This window comes from Gambusia affinis, linkage group LG13, assembly GCF_019740435.1.
Source record: "Gambusia affinis linkage group LG13, SWU_Gaff_1.0, whole genome shotgun sequence".
NCBI lineage: Eukaryota > Metazoa > Chordata > Actinopteri > Cyprinodontiformes > Poeciliidae > Gambusia > Gambusia affinis.
In genome coordinates, this window is record NC_057880.1 from 23,574,230 (window position 1) to 23,589,718 (window position 15,489).

Sequence of the window (15,489 nt, forward strand, 5' to 3'; positions counted from 1 at the left end):
ATGCTCTTAAGATCTTTTTAAGATTTCTTTTCCTGGTACAACAAAGCGAACTGTCACAGCAAAAACCGAAGCTGCATTTGTGTCACTATAGATATGTTTACTTGGAGCAGTTTATTAAAAACAACTCCAGGAAAATAAGTAAGTAGGAAAAGAAATCAAAATTATATTTAAAGACTTTTTTGATCCAGCATATATATCATTTTTAGAAACAAACCTCAATCTGCGCTCAAAGTGGCATTAAGCCAGTTTTCCTGTTCGTAGCTGATACAGGCGACTCTTTTCTCATCTTTTCTCAGCACAGCTGTGTTTGCAGAGAAGGAGCAGCTACTTAAAGGACACAATGGCGGATCAATGTTACCCATGTAGGGCTTGGTTCCAGCCAGCGCTGTGGCTCTTTCTCCGTCCTTTATTATGGTCGCTATGTTGAAATCTGTCAGGTGAGCGTGACCTGAGAAACAGAAACAAAGGACAACATCATTTATATATTTACTTTAATGTGCTGATTTTGATTCATTAATTACGGACGCCGTCACTACTTTCTACATATTTTATATTTAAAATGCCTTTCTTGAGAGCAAAGTGGATATCAAATTTCTTGTTTATGTGCACAAACTGGGCGAATAAAGCTGATTCAGAAATATTCTGCACCAACTTTTAACAGAAAAACATTAAAAAAGCAGCATATATATATAAATATATTTTACTGTTACTCCGGAATGTAAACAAAATAAATAAAAAGTGATGTTTCAGTGAACCGGATCAGTGTGAAGTCATTATTTTGGACTTCAGTTTGTATCGTCACTGTCGTGACTCATCAGTAAGAAGCAGATTTGTTAAAGTAATGATGGATTTTTCTGCAGCTGAAAATGTGTTCCTATGGATTAAACATCAAAGGACTGGATTACGTAAAAGAATAAAAGAGGCATTGAATGCAAAAGTAAAGTAACAGTTCCTGCTTGAGTTTAACGCCTTTTCTACTCAGGATTATTATACGAAAATATAAAAGAAAAAGCTTGAAGCAAACAGAAAACTCAGGGTCGCTTGCTGCTATAAAATCAAGGTTTCTCACAGTGTAATCACAGAAATAGTTCAGTAATGTTTATTGGTGAATTTATCTACAACAAAATAGACGTTTTTGCAAAGAAGATGCACAAATTTTAACTCCTAAGTTTTGTTTTGTTCATTTTTCAATGTAGCAGAGAGAAAACTGAAGCATCTTCAGCAGGAAAAATGCTCCGCAGCTTTGTCTTGATCAAGGCTTTGACTGAGATTTGTGAAAAAAAAAAAAAAAAAATCTAAACCTTGAAAAATGTTAAAGGAAAGACTAATGACCTCCCTACCCCAAAAAGGGTTGTTGCACTTGCTTTGAGGAACAAATATGTGGCATTGGTGACTTAAAATTTCACTGATTTCACTACAGCACTATGATTATTTGCTTTTTCGGCCAATCTGCTGTACATTTGGTGCTGTGTGTATTTGACCCAATTTTGACCCTTTTCAATGTAAATTCAACTTAAAGTGAAAAAGACAATAAAAAAATGAACAGATTTTCCATTTTAATTCCTAAGAATCTCTTTTTAGACGCCCTGTACCAGTGAAACCTGTACATTCAATTTTTAAAATCAATCTGCATCAAATCCCTGAGCTGGAAAGACAAAGTTATGCCATTCTTGAATTCTGTTTGAGGCCCACAAATGGCCCCTGAACCACATTTTGGACACCTTTTGTCTAAAACATGCAGGAGGAAATAGCTTCAGCTTCATGAAATAGTTTATAGTGCATGTCAGAATATTTTTCAATAAAAAATAAATAAATTGTTGCATAGAAAGTCTATTAGTGAGTTATTGCAAAGCTTTAAATGGCAATTGTAGCAAACTTTGAATTATTGTAAATTAAAAATGATTGTTTACACAAATTGAAGTTAGAGCAGGAAACAACAGAAGCATCCAATAATTGAATCCTGCAGAACGCAACAAAAAACAAATCAGTCATTTTCCTACCTTGTTCATCTAAAAGGATGTTGTCTGGCTTCACATCTCTGAAAGAAAAACAGAAGAAACAAAAAACGTAGATGTGATTGAATCACCTTAACATTAAGACGCAGTTAAATGAAGTTCAGCAGCTCTTACAGCCTCTTTAAAGTACAACCAGAGCAGTAAAGGTTGGGTTTCATGCTCATTACATTAACTAGACGCGTTTGGTCTGCTCTGCAGCCGACACATTCTGAAACCGTGCTGCAAGATGTCGTCACATGTGGGAAAGCCTGGGATTAGATATATACAGTATGTGTAGATGTGAAAGTCTGTAGGAGGTGTGTTGGAGGCTGATGCATGTGTGAATTACGTGTTGGTGCAACACTGTGTCAGTAAGAGCAAAAGAGGGAGGAAATTCTTTCATTTCCAACGCTGCCGGAGGGACTTTAGGTGCAACAATATCTGCAGGTTCCCTCACAGCAAGCGAGTTACAGAGGGGCTGCATGCGCTAAATACATGACTGTCGCCAGGTGCTTCAGAGTGAACACGCTTCTTGTGTTTAATCACGGTTCACGTCACACTGCAGCACAGACACACAGGCAGCGTCCAGAGAGCGTCCGACGAAGATGTTGAAGCAGAAGCCTTGAAGGAGAGAGGAGGAGGAGGGGAGACTCATCCAACATACCGCTGGATCCTAATACGTTAGGGTTCCATCACAAGTTCAATTTTTTATTTAATAGTTAGACTTTTATATAGATTAACTACACATTTTAAACTGGCTCCCTGTAGCTCAGAGATTAGACTCTAAAATACTTTATTTAGTTTATTAATCACTGAACCACATCACATTGAAGGTCTGCTGTTGTCATAGCAACCTTCCAGACCTCTCAGGTCTTCTGGTTCTGGTCTGCTTTGCACCAGAACCAGAACCATGGAGAATCAGCATTCAGCTTCTATGTGCCACAAATCTGAAAAACTTCCATAAAACTGCAAAGCAGCCGAAACACTGAGTTCCTTTAAAGAGAGACTAAAACCCACCTGCTTAGAGTTGTCCTTGATTAAGTGGTGGTTTCTGATATGGGCGACATGGGCAACCGTCCAGAGAGGAATCTTGTAGGGGCTGGCATGAGCTAATCAGAAACAGCCAATCAGAGCCAGGAGGCGGGACTTAACACTGTTAATTATTTCCTGCTATCTGCTGCAGCTATAAAAGCCTGCCACGAATGCTAAAGCTAGTTAGCAGGACGACAGATGGAAGAGTAAGTTGTTCCTCCGCTATTAGCACATTTAGCAGTCCATACATGAGGATGACTGGCAGCGCTAAGACCCTCCTCCTGGTTCTGATTGGTTGTTTTTGGTTGGGTGCATGTCTTCAGGAGGCAGTAAAAGTTCAGGCAGGTTGTGGAAGAAATCGTTTTTTTTCTCAGATTTTCCGCTTCATATGACATGTTGACAATTTTAACAAATATGTAAAAAAAACAAATAGTTTTACAAAAGTTACAAACTGCGGCTTTAAATCCAGAAGTGATTTATTGGAATCAGTGAAAAGCAACACGAGGATTTCTCTGGTACCTCCCTTCCCCTAATAAGACTAATTTTACCTCCTTGGGCACGGTGACAGCTGACTGTTGCTAGGAGACCAGAGACCCTTCTTCATTAAGTTGGTGCAGAAAACAAAAAAATGGTGTACTGTATCCTACTGTCAGAAACTTAAACGCTGGAGCCGCGCAGGCCACGGATCCCCGGCAATGGGATTAAGGCTCCTATCCAGCAGAGACAGGCTGGTAAACATCAAAGCGTCGCTCAGTTATCATATTAGCATTCTGAATGAGAAATCAACGACAAGAAAAGCAAACAGGAACGCAGAGGACACTTGGAAGGAGTAGGATATTTCCCACATTTATGTGGATATGGAGCTGGAAGCAGAGCGTTGCTTGTTGGATGGTAACGGACCGCTGGGCGCTGCAGGGTGGGTATATTTTTACAGCATATACCTCTGTCTGAGCACCTAAAAATAGCTGCAGATACACATCAGCAGGGGTGCATTCAATCATGTGTTAGGAGGCGGGCGGCAGCTCCTGAGCCTGAGTTACAGAAAAGGGGTTTAATTCTAGGTCCGTATATCTAAAGTTGGAATCTGGAGGATCTGATTGTAAAGAATGGGAAGCAGTTGCTACTGAAACTGTTTCACCTCTTTCTGCACATAAAATCCTGGTTTCAGGCAAACAAACATCCCACCTCCCCAGGAATCAGTTGCAGACGAGGAAATGTGAGACTGAAAGCTGGTGGCAGATTGAAGGAAAAAAAGGAGTCAATGGATGTGTTGAGGAGCAAAACCCACTCGACATGTGAAAAGCTCGTCTGTTCCACGCTGACGGCTCGACAAGCCATTAAAAGCGGCACTGGAAGATCTCCGTCTTGAGTTGTGAAAAGGAGGAGGAAACAAGGAGAAATCCCACAGAGCAGCCATTGATTCTACGCATTACAGTGAAACCGACATGAGTCCTGATCACACCATGTGAACGGCGCAAAAAAACAAAACATTACCAAGTATTTCTGGTCTAGTTTTCAGCAGAAACATATTAGCACGCTTGGAATAATAAAAAAAAATTTACTTACAAGGATGTAGGAGTTTGTTTTAACTCAATAATTTCTTAATATTGATTTAAAATGCTAGTTAAATAAACTGCCAATGGAACCAGTACCTTTTAAAAATCAACATTAAGAAATTAAAAGTTAGTTTTGTCTTATTTCAAGTGTACAAAAATATTTGTACAATAAACTAGACCAAAACTATTCGGTATGAGATATGAGTTTGTGTTTTTACAGTAAACTTCTCATACACTGCAAAAACATAAAATATTACTAAGTATTTTTTGTCTAGTTTTTAGCTGAAACATCTTAGAGCACTTGAAATAAAAAATAAAAACTACCTAAGAAAGATCTAGCAGCTTGTTTTAAGTAGATACTTTCTTAATATTAATTTTAAAAGTACTAGATCCATTGGTCAGTTATTTCCCATAGTACCCCATACTCCCGGAGGACCCCCCACAGGGCTCCCCGAGGGACACGAAAACACATGTAGCACCCTCCAGGACCTGCTGAGGGTGTAGAGCTGGTCCAGTGTTCCACGACCAGAACCAGAACCAGAACCAACCTGCTCTTCCTGAATCCGAGGTTCGACAATCCGACGGACCCTCCTCTCCAGAACCCCCGAATAGACCTTGCCAGGGAGGCTTAAGAGTGTGACCCCCTGTAATTGGAGCACATCCTACGGTCCTTTTTGAACAGGGAGACCACCACCCTGGTCTGCCAATGCAGGGGAACCACCACCCTGGTCTGCCACAACATCCAGAGCCTTAAGGAACTCCGGGCAGATCTCCTCCACCCCCGGGGCCCTGCCACCGAGGAGCTTTTTGACCACCGAGGAGCTTTTTGACCACCTCGGCGACCTCGACCCCAGAGATTGGAGAACCCAACCCAGAGTCCCCAGGCTCAGCTCATCAAACAGATGGGCACTTATACAACCAGAGCCTCCTGCACAACCTACAGAGAATGCAGCAACTGGTTTCTGGATGGCAACTTCGGTTGCTAGGTGATGGGTGGAACTCTGCTGGGGTTGCTAGGTAACGGTGCAGCGACTGTCAGTTGTGACTTAATAATCGAGAGGATTTTTTTTTTTTTTAATGGCTTGTTTTCCAGACACCAATAGACATTAAGTTATTGCCAGAAAATGGCTGGATGTTTTTTTAGGACATTGAACTATTTCTAGAAGCAGGAAGTATAAAAACGCAGAACATGTGAATTTTGTGTAATGGGTTTCCTTTAAGTGACCATGTCTATGTCTGGAGTGAATCAGATGTTTCTTAATATACCATAAATAAATGTGTTTTCAGCAAAACAAATGTCAATTATAGTTTTTTTAGAAGTATTTGACACAAAAAAATGTCCCAAAAATAGCCTCAAAATGTAACTTTCTAGAGTTTTCAAATGCAGGGGTGGGTCAAGGAAGTAGGGAAGTCTGAGAGACTTTTCAATTTTGATAAAAAGAACAGCAGATTGGTTCTGCACTTTAAGGAATTTATACTAATTTGTACAATATTGTATTTGTGTCTTATCTTTCTTCATAATAGAACAAACCTTCACATGCATATTTCACCAGAATGCTCTTTTCTGCAGAGCAGCATCGTTTCATCCCCTCTGTTATTAGGAAGAGAACCAAAGTCTGCTTGTAAGACACACAGACAGATCTCTCACCATCACTTCGGTTTTACTTCAGAGGAAATAAAACCGAAACTCCTCACAACATTAATAATGCAGGTACACATGCGCACACACCCCCAAGTTGTTTGAAGGTAAAATGTGGCCCAGAGAAGGTTTGGAACAGCATTCAAACAACGTTTCAGCCTCCTGTGGCACTAAGTCAGCAGTCTGCTGGGATCTCCGCTCTTTCGCTCAACAAACTGCAGACGCACAGAAATGCTGAGCTCAGCATTTCTGTGCAGAATAAACTACATAGTGGAGGTTGAACTTATTAAAGATGATACGTAGCTGCATTTACAAAAAATAATCTCCGTTATTCATTTCGTTGAACCCCACAGTCTGGCCATGACCCACATGACCATTCAGAGAAACTCATTCAGTAGTTAAATATGTTTTTTTATTCTGAAAAGCCTCAATATAATCTATTTCTCTTCTCTGCGCTCTTTATTATAGAAACACTTTCCCACAACTATCTGAATATGATCTCAAATGGCTTTTAATTTTTCATGTTGATCTGAATAGCTTCAGTCCTTTAATAAATTAAGGAGTGAAGTCACCTTCCTAAGATAATTGTAAAAAGTTTTTTTTTGTTCTGTTTTGTTTGTTGCCAAAACTTTCTTTGGAGAGAAAGAGGTAGTGATTTTATTTGTTGCCAAAGTCACATTTGGCAAAAAATGACTGTTCATTATTTTTGGAAGGTGACAATATTAAAAATAGTTTGATTGCATGACGCAAAGGTGCTAAAAATGAAAACCAGAACAAATCTGGTACTTTTTACTGTACTTCAACTTTGATTTTACTAATCTATGGCAGAAACATAAAATTCCCATCTACGTTTCCAAAACAGGTTAAAGAAAAGAGAGAATATTTTACATATTTTTTTAAAGGTGGTTTTAAAGGATTTATTTATTTTATTTTATTTTATTTTTTAAAGGAAGAGCTACTCAGATCTTCTGGAAAAATGTTTTTTTAATTTGTTGCTCTTACAACTGACTGAAGGCAAACAAAGGAGGGATCACCAGTAGCAGTCAGTCTTGCAACAAATCTGAAGAGGCCTCTGACTGAAGACTGTTTTTGTTTGACAGTTTCATGGCCACCATTAGATGCTAACAGGTTCAATTTCCAGACAGCAGAGAGAATATTTTACAGAAACATGTTTGCAAGTCAGTTGTTGGCTAGCACTGCTAATCCACCTCGTTTGCTTTTGCTGCTCCTTTTTAAATCTCTGACACGGTGGACCCGGAGATCAGAGCCTTGCCTGCTAAGAGATGGTTTGAACTTTTATTTGAGTTCTTGAGATGCTAATCACGTACTCCCACCTTGTTGCCATGGTTACACATCTTTGTAACCGTTGCAAAAGTTAAAAAAAAGTGAGAGTATAAAGCCTACTAGCTGCACAGCCTGCAAAACCAGAGAGAGGAATTGTCCAACCAAAAATTTAGTAGATAAAAGGATGCTGTTATGCTCTACCTGAAATAAACTACTAAAGTTGAGCAAAAACACACAACAGGAAACAGTAGTGACATGTAAAAGGAAGTGAGCTCACACTGGATGAAGGTGCGAACATCCAAATCGTGTTTCTGCCGTAAAAATGTCTGCAGAAAGGACAGGCGACTTCATGGTTCAGGTAAACTAACTACAGGAAGAACAGATTTTACTCCATCTGCATCTTAAAATGTAATTCATCCTGTTTCAGCAGAAACAAAGCAAGGTGGAATATCAATCATGTTAGTGCAAGCTGCTGATGCTGAATATAGTGACACAAAGCCTCTTGAATGCCAAAGCTGCCAGATGTAACCTTGACTGTAACTTTTGAAGTTTTTCTTTATGGAGTTTCTGCTCCTTTGAAATAATTTAACTTAGTTTTAAGTTATTATTGGACACTTCTGTCTGTAAATACTGAGGATATTAGGTAAAAAAACAAAACGATTAATCAATTTAATTGTGATTAATCGATTATTGAAACAAAAGTCAATTAATTTAGTAACTGATTAATCGTTACTGGAGTTTACAGACTCTAAAAATAGCACTCAAAGCAGTAATTAAGACAAAAATGGTACAAAAATTACATGCATTTTTTATTTAAGATTAGAAAAACCTTCTTTGTTTGCAAATATCCTCTATTCAGAATTGATCAATTTCATTTTTAGCTTCCCCTGCGTCAAATTTTGGAGTAATTTCTACTTTTGTTGTCCAACTGTTAATACAAAAAGTACCGTAATGAATGTATTATTTGACAATATTTTTTTGTAATGCAATTTTTGTTTTCTTATTTGAAAAAATAATTTAATTAATTACATTTTTTTAATGTTGTTTATATTGTGTTAAAAGGCTTAGTTGGTTGAATGAATGCAGAATGTGGCATTTTTTAAAATTTGATTAATCGATTAATCATCAGAATAATAGATTAGTAAAGTAATTGTTAGTTGCAACCACAGAGCGTACCCTGAAAACAAAAGATATAACATTCATCTTGCTGGTGTCAGGCAGATGCATGAATAAGTCACAACTTTCGCTTCAACTTAAAGTTGCTCATTTATATGGCAGTTTTCTGCTTTTGTTACATAAGGCTGCAAAAACTGCCAAAAATAAACTAACGTTTGAAGCAACAGAAATCCTGAAGAAAACCAAAACAACAGATAAAACATGAGTCTGCACCTGTGGATGATGTGCTGGCTCTGCAGGTAGTCCAGGGCCAGAGTCATCTCACACAGGTAGAGCTTGACGGCGTCTTCGCCGAACTGGACGTTCTGCTGCAGATGGTAGCGCAGGTCTCCTCCGAGCAGGAGGTCGACCACCATGAACATGTCCTCCTCATCCTGGAAGGAGTACCTGGGAGGAAACACACCGCTCAGTGACGGGAGGGCGAAGGGAACGGACACGGCGCTCCAGCAGAAGCACAAACACAGCAAGCGGAAAGCGGAAAGCAGGGCCTGCATGCAAAACACACATTCAAAGGTTTTAACAAGCATCCTGATGGGTCAGAAAGCAAAAATGCAACCAAGTAATTGATCTCTGTACAGTTGAAATAAAACAAAAGTGACTTTCAAGTAACTTTTTAGCACAATATAAACACTAATTCATTAATACTGATTAAGTTTCAGTTCCATTGGCAGATTATTTCATTATAACAAGACATTTTTCCTATGTTATGAGTGAAAAAATCTGCTACTTTTTCATTAATATTAAGGATTTATTGTTTATGTCTTGCTGAAATGTTTTTAATAATTTAGTTTTATCATATTTCAAGTGTGCTAGAAACTAGATAAAACTAGAAAATGTTGTGTTTCTGCAGTGTATGAAGACCGTCCTCAACTTCTCTCCAGGGTTGGGCAATAAATCTATTTCATCGATTAATCAAATTTCTGGTTTTTGAATATGTAATAATTTTTTTTTCAACAATGCACTCATTGGATTTCCATAGATCAATGATGTCATCACAGTCAGGGCCACCATTTTGTTTAAGAAGGTCGTTTTACAGCTTCATTTACACTTTGAATATTTGCACTTTGGGTCTGGCTAAAATGATTTTATTCTATATGTCTACAGACATAATGTTAAAAGAATAAAGTCAAATGACAAAGTCAAAGTAATACGACAATAAAGTCCTAATATTACCAGAATGAAATCATATTAGGAGAACTCCAACACCAAATAATAATAAAAAAATTATCCAAGCTTTTTGATTATTTATTTCTGTTCTTTTTCTCATGTCTGAAATGAAGGCTAAAGGCTAAATGTCCCATATACAGATATTCTCTTTTAATAGTTAACTATCATCAGCGTAACAACAGATGTTTATCTTACTAAGTGGATTTAGGCATTAATTAGTCACTATTTGACATTTGTGTTTCACTCAGCCAGATTCAAGCTTTAAAAAAAATGAACCTCATCTTCATCTGGGCAAAGAAAAACCTCCCTCCATGTTGTCTGGGTCTTTTCTGGAAATATTTGCTAGTTTGCTTTACACGGCGTTTTGTGCTGAGTGCCATGCATCATTCAAGCTGTCGAGACATTTCTGCTGTTCATCAATAAGCCCAGAGCCAAATCTGAAGCAATTGTTTCCTTGTTTCAGTGATTGATTCTGTGTTTGCATCGTTCTTGGCTGCGGTTTAGAGCAACGCTGTTTCTTTTGTCAACGCAACAATAACATACCAAGCTGGAGACCGTGGCTATTCCTGCGGTCGGTGATCTTTATCTGGCCTTCATTTGTCCACAGTCAAATCTCAGTTGCAGTGTTTATTCTTTTTTATGTGCATCCAGATACACGATGCAACAGACAAAGACACAAACTATGTAAAATATTAGCTTATTGTGTTCTTTGGCCTTTTGTTAAACTGTATAAAATCCTGCTGGCAGGCTTGAAATCATACTAAACATCCATCTATTGTTACATGCCAGTTATGAACAGAAGTTTTGCTTCCTAGAGTTGGGGTGTCCAAAGTGCGGCGCAGGGGGCGTTTTGTTGCGCTTAGACTGATTTTGTGCGGCCATCAAATGCGATTAAAGAATGATGCAAATTTGAGGCAGATGGAGATTTTTTTTATTGGGAATCAGGCTAAATTATTACCAACAATTTTATTATAAGTGAAAATGTTAAGTACAACACAAAGCATTCATCTTTTTATAACCAAGTTTTTACAATGAGTAGAATTACGTGTATCCAGAAACTTTTAGCTGGATCCAAATTATCTCCCATCTAATTTGTGAAATTAGGCCCAAAGGAAACGCTTTGAAAGGAAGTGACCCAAATCTTGTTCTTGCGACAAGACAAAATTTGCTCAATTGAGCCAAAATAATTTTTTTAAACTAAATGCTGTTTTCAACATAGTAAATGTACAAAATCCTTTTCAAAGGTGACCTATTATTATATGTTTCTGAGTTATTCAAAACATTTACACTTGCACTTGAAAATGGTGGAAAAACCAGCAAACCAAACATCCTGGAGGTCATATTGGGTTGATATTATGTATCTGAATGTAATTTTGATACTTTGTTTGTTAAGAAAATAATATAGGGAAAAACATAAATTTGACCAATTTATGTATAAATTTAACTTTTGTTTATTTACTTTATGTGTTGAAGATTGCAAGACCTCAACACCAACATTGTCAATGTCTGTGGTTATTCTTTATTTTAATATTGCAATAAAGATCGTGTTAAAGATCCTCTGTACGTTAATGTTATTTGGGTTTTTTTTTTTTAAATCTGGGGTTGCTAGGTGACGGGTGGAACTATGCTGAGGTTGCTAAGCAACGGGCAAGGCCTCTAGGGTTGCTAGGTGACAGGGAATGCATACTTTTTGAAACATGTCATTTTCCAGACACCAGAAAACATTTACTTGTTGCCAAAAAAACGTCTTTTTGGGGCTGTTTTTAGAAAACATCACTTTACTACAACACAAAAAGACTTATTTGCTTGACGTTAGGGTTTTTCAACTTATTTTATTGTCCTGAGAGTACTTTTAACTCAACAACTTTGTCCCACATGAAAAAGTATTTTAATTGTCCTGGAGTTTCTGAAAGCAGAAGTGAGATCTTCCATTTATCAGGCTGCTTTTTCACGGACTCAGCTCTCAGGTTTTGTTCATTAGCCAGACTCCCTGTCCACTGGCGCCATAAACTTCATCTTTTTTCAAATTTACATAGAATCTACTTCTGAACCCGTGCTCACCTGGAGACCAATTTAAAGCTCTCTGAGCAGTTTTGTCAGTCAGACTTACAAATCATGCAAGTCAAATTAAAACGCAGCCCGCTCAGTGACTATTTAGATTCACTCCGAACAAAACACCAAACCACAAAAGGGAACAATTAAAGCAGAACAGATGCTGATTACTCAGCCAAGTCGAATAAAGACAGATTAATAACTTAATATCCCCCAGGTGGGGGAACAATCCGAGCCTCTGTGATTTCTTTTATCAAACTGGGCTTCGTGTGATTGCGAGTGAGCCAGTTCCTTATTTTCTCATCAAAGCTCTTCTACTACGGTGATATTACTTCTATTTATAGCAGCAGGTTTCCTCTACATCCTCAACTCTGGCCATGAACGCACACAAGGGCATTCTGATTGCTCATATTTAGCCGTGATTTCCAGCCAAACGGGTGGATGTTTGCAACGGAGCAAAGCAGAAAATAGTCTTTTGGCTTCAGGAGGGAAGAAAACAGAATAATTTCACAGTACAGATTTTATCCACCTGCAGTAAAACACAGCACAGAGTATTATAGATAGAAAAAAACAAGAGGAGTAAATTTCCACCAAAAAAGTTTGAGGGTAACTTTCAAGAGAATAAGCCAGGACATTTCTGAGCTTGAGAAGTAAAAACAATAACTAAACTCAAACATTTTCAGATTAATCTCATAAAATTTCTAGAAAAAACAAGGACATTTCTGAATTTGAAAACTTTAACAATTCCCCAAATTAGAAAATTTTCAACTTTTGAAATGTTCATGTTTGTTTGTTTTTTATTCCTGAGATCAAAATTTCTGACTTCTTTTTCTCACAAATTTTAAACTTTTTATACTCAGAAATCTCTGGGCTTTTTTTCTATATAATTTCTGAGATGAATCTCAACATTTACATTTTAAAATTTTGCAAATTTGCTAGAAAAAAAACTTAAAACTGTTTAGATTAATCTCAGAAAACGTCCAGAAAAAAAAACAAGGACGTTTCAGAATTTAAAAAGTTGAAAATTTGCTAAAAACAAAACAAAACAAAAAAAAATCTCGGAAATGTTGAGACTAATCTCAGAAATTTTCCAGAAAAAAAACTTCTGAATTGTGAGATTAATCGAGCAAATTTTCAATGTTTCAATGTAGACTAGCGTAGGAATAGCACTTGGCGTTTAGCTTAATTGTTCCTAGCTTTATTACTTTCAGCTATGCAATTTCTATTTTTTAATTAAGAACAGAGTGCCATCTAATCGGGAGCTGTTTTTTATTTTACATTAGAACCTTCAGCAGGATGTCATTTAAATAAGCTTTACAGTTTGGGATGGATGGATGTCTGCCCTGCTCACGAAGGGAAACTGCAACGAAGGGAAACTGCAACGTTCGATACAGTTAATTAATTATTTCATAAATTAATTAATGAAATAATTAATTTCATTAATTATTTCTAAATGGTAAATGGACTGAACTTATATAGCGCTTTTCCAGTCATCTAGAGCACTCAAAGCACTTTACACTAGAGTCACAAACATTCACACACCCATTCATAGAGATCGGTAGGCAATTTGGGGTTAAGTGCCTTGCCCAGAGGCACATTGACACGTGGCAGGAGGACGCTGGAATTGAACCTACAACCTTCCGATTGCAAGACCATAGAGCCACGACTACTCTACCATAGAGCCACAGTCCCCTAAAAAAACATGCTAGAATTTTTTTAGGGGAAATTTACTCCTCCTTTTTTATTTCTATCTGTCGGCCCTAATGAGATTTACTGTATAATTGGTAGAAGTTGGTTTGCAAAACCCTGAACTTCATTTTCCGTCCTGCTGTCAGGAGGAAATGGCTCTTCAGTCACAGTTCTTCCACCTGGCCTGACCTTTCAGAGATCCGCCTCAGTGTTGAAAACGACAGACGGCCGGTCGGCCGGCCGCTGTGTGCCGCCTTTTAACACCTTATTGTCAGACTCTGCTTCCCGCCGTCCTGCTGACAGATGAGCTCCCTCCGAGACAAACCCCTCGCTAAAAACGAGCTTCCCGGCCTGCAGACTGCGGTCTCTCTCTCTTTCTCTCTCTCTCTTTCTCTCAATCTCTCTCTCTTTCTCTCTCTCTCTCTGCGGCTGTCACTTCCTCCCTCGCTGCGTCTGAGGTGACAGGGAGATGTCGGATAACGGCCAACAACTGGAGCATATAAAAGAGCCGGCGATGACAAGCAGTGACAATCTCAGGGCTCTTCCAGCGGAAAAGTAGAGCGAGCAAGCACAATTTAATCCCCCCCCCATCTTTGGCATATTTTACCTTCAAATCAGCACAATGAAACTCCCGGTTCATTGTGCCGGTTCTGAGAATGTCAGGAGCCGACTCTCCGGTTATTGCAAAATGTCGAACTTAGAAAAATGTGGGATGTGTGGAAGAAGAGGCTTTTTCTGAAAATAGTATATAAAGACGCTTACTTCAGTGTTGCTCTGATTGGGAGCTAAGGGGCAGATTACACTGCAAAAACATAAAATCTCACCAAGTATTTATGGTTTCTACGGCAAATATCTTAGTAGACCTGAAATTAGAAAACACTAACTTACAAGTGACTATAGGAGCTTTTATTAAATCAATAATTCCTTAAAAGTGACAGATGATCATCTTGTTAAAAGTAAAATAATCTGCAAGAGGAATTTGTACTTTTTCTTATCAATATTAAGGAGTTATTGACATGAAATAAGCTCCTATATCTTCCTGAAAAGTTACTTGTTATTTAGATATTTGCACTAGAAACTAGATGAAAAATACTTGGATTTACTGTACATGAGAGGTTGACTGCAAAACCACATAATATTTGTAGAAACTTCATCTACTTTCTACAAATATCTTAAAACAAAACAAACGTACAAGTAACTTTTTAGTAAGATATAGGAGCTTATTTTAAGTCAATATATGCTCGATTTTTTTTAAAGTACCAGCGAACTCTAGTGGATCTAGTATTTAAGGAATTATTTACCATAAAAAAGCTCCTATATCTTGCTGAAAAGTTACTTGCAACTAGGTTTTGTCTTATTTCAAGTAATTTACAACACAAATTAGACAAAAATATTTGGTAAAATTTTGTGTTTTTGCAGTGTGGGTCTTTCAACCGGGCCAAATCCACATAGAAATAGTTTACAAAACAAAACAAAAAATCAACTTTCTTCCATGGCTGTCTCCCTCTGTAGAAGCTGGAACCTGTAGATATTTGGAAAGAAACGAATTTACACAGAATGGTGCTTCATAATGAGCACAAACGAATATGAATGAACACCTCTGTGGTCAGGTTACCTGCCCAGAACCACGAGGAGACCGAGCAGAAAGTCCGGTCCAGGACTAAGCTGGAACAGCCACAAAGAGAGGAGCAACACAAGACAGAGGCTGAAATAATCAGGCCACAATGACAAATGAGTTCTGGGAGGAAGAGAGGGAAATAACAGGACAACGAAAGAGGAGAAAGAGTTTTGAAGGAAAAAGCCGGAGAGAAACGAAAGCTTGTGGTTCTGTTGGCTCGAGCCGTCCGCAAAGTTTCAGTGGCCTATATAAAGCTCAGGCCTGGCTGCATGACTCAATCAC

At 38.1% G+C, this 15,489-nt stretch overlaps 1 protein-coding gene across 2 annotated transcripts in view; it reads right to left on the reverse strand.

Annotated features, from left to right (window-relative positions):
• Window positions 1-15,489, reverse strand: part of LOC122842212 (serine/threonine-protein kinase 32C-like) — a 103,130-nt gene that overhangs the window by 22,656 nt on the left and 64,985 nt on the right. For both annotated transcript variants that reach the window (XR_006372517.1, XM_044135864.1), the window contains exons 4-6: window positions 8,895-9,068; window positions 2,001-2,038; window positions 359-448 (exon numbers count right to left, since the gene is read on the reverse strand). Coding sequence is in view for 1 of the 2 variants with exons in the window: in XM_044135864.1 (XP_043991799.1) it covers window positions 359-448; window positions 2,001-2,038; window positions 8,895-9,068 (302 nt within the window). In the remaining variant the exon portion in view is untranslated. The remainder of the gene's footprint in view (window positions 1-358; window positions 449-2,000; window positions 2,039-8,894; window positions 9,069-15,489) is intronic.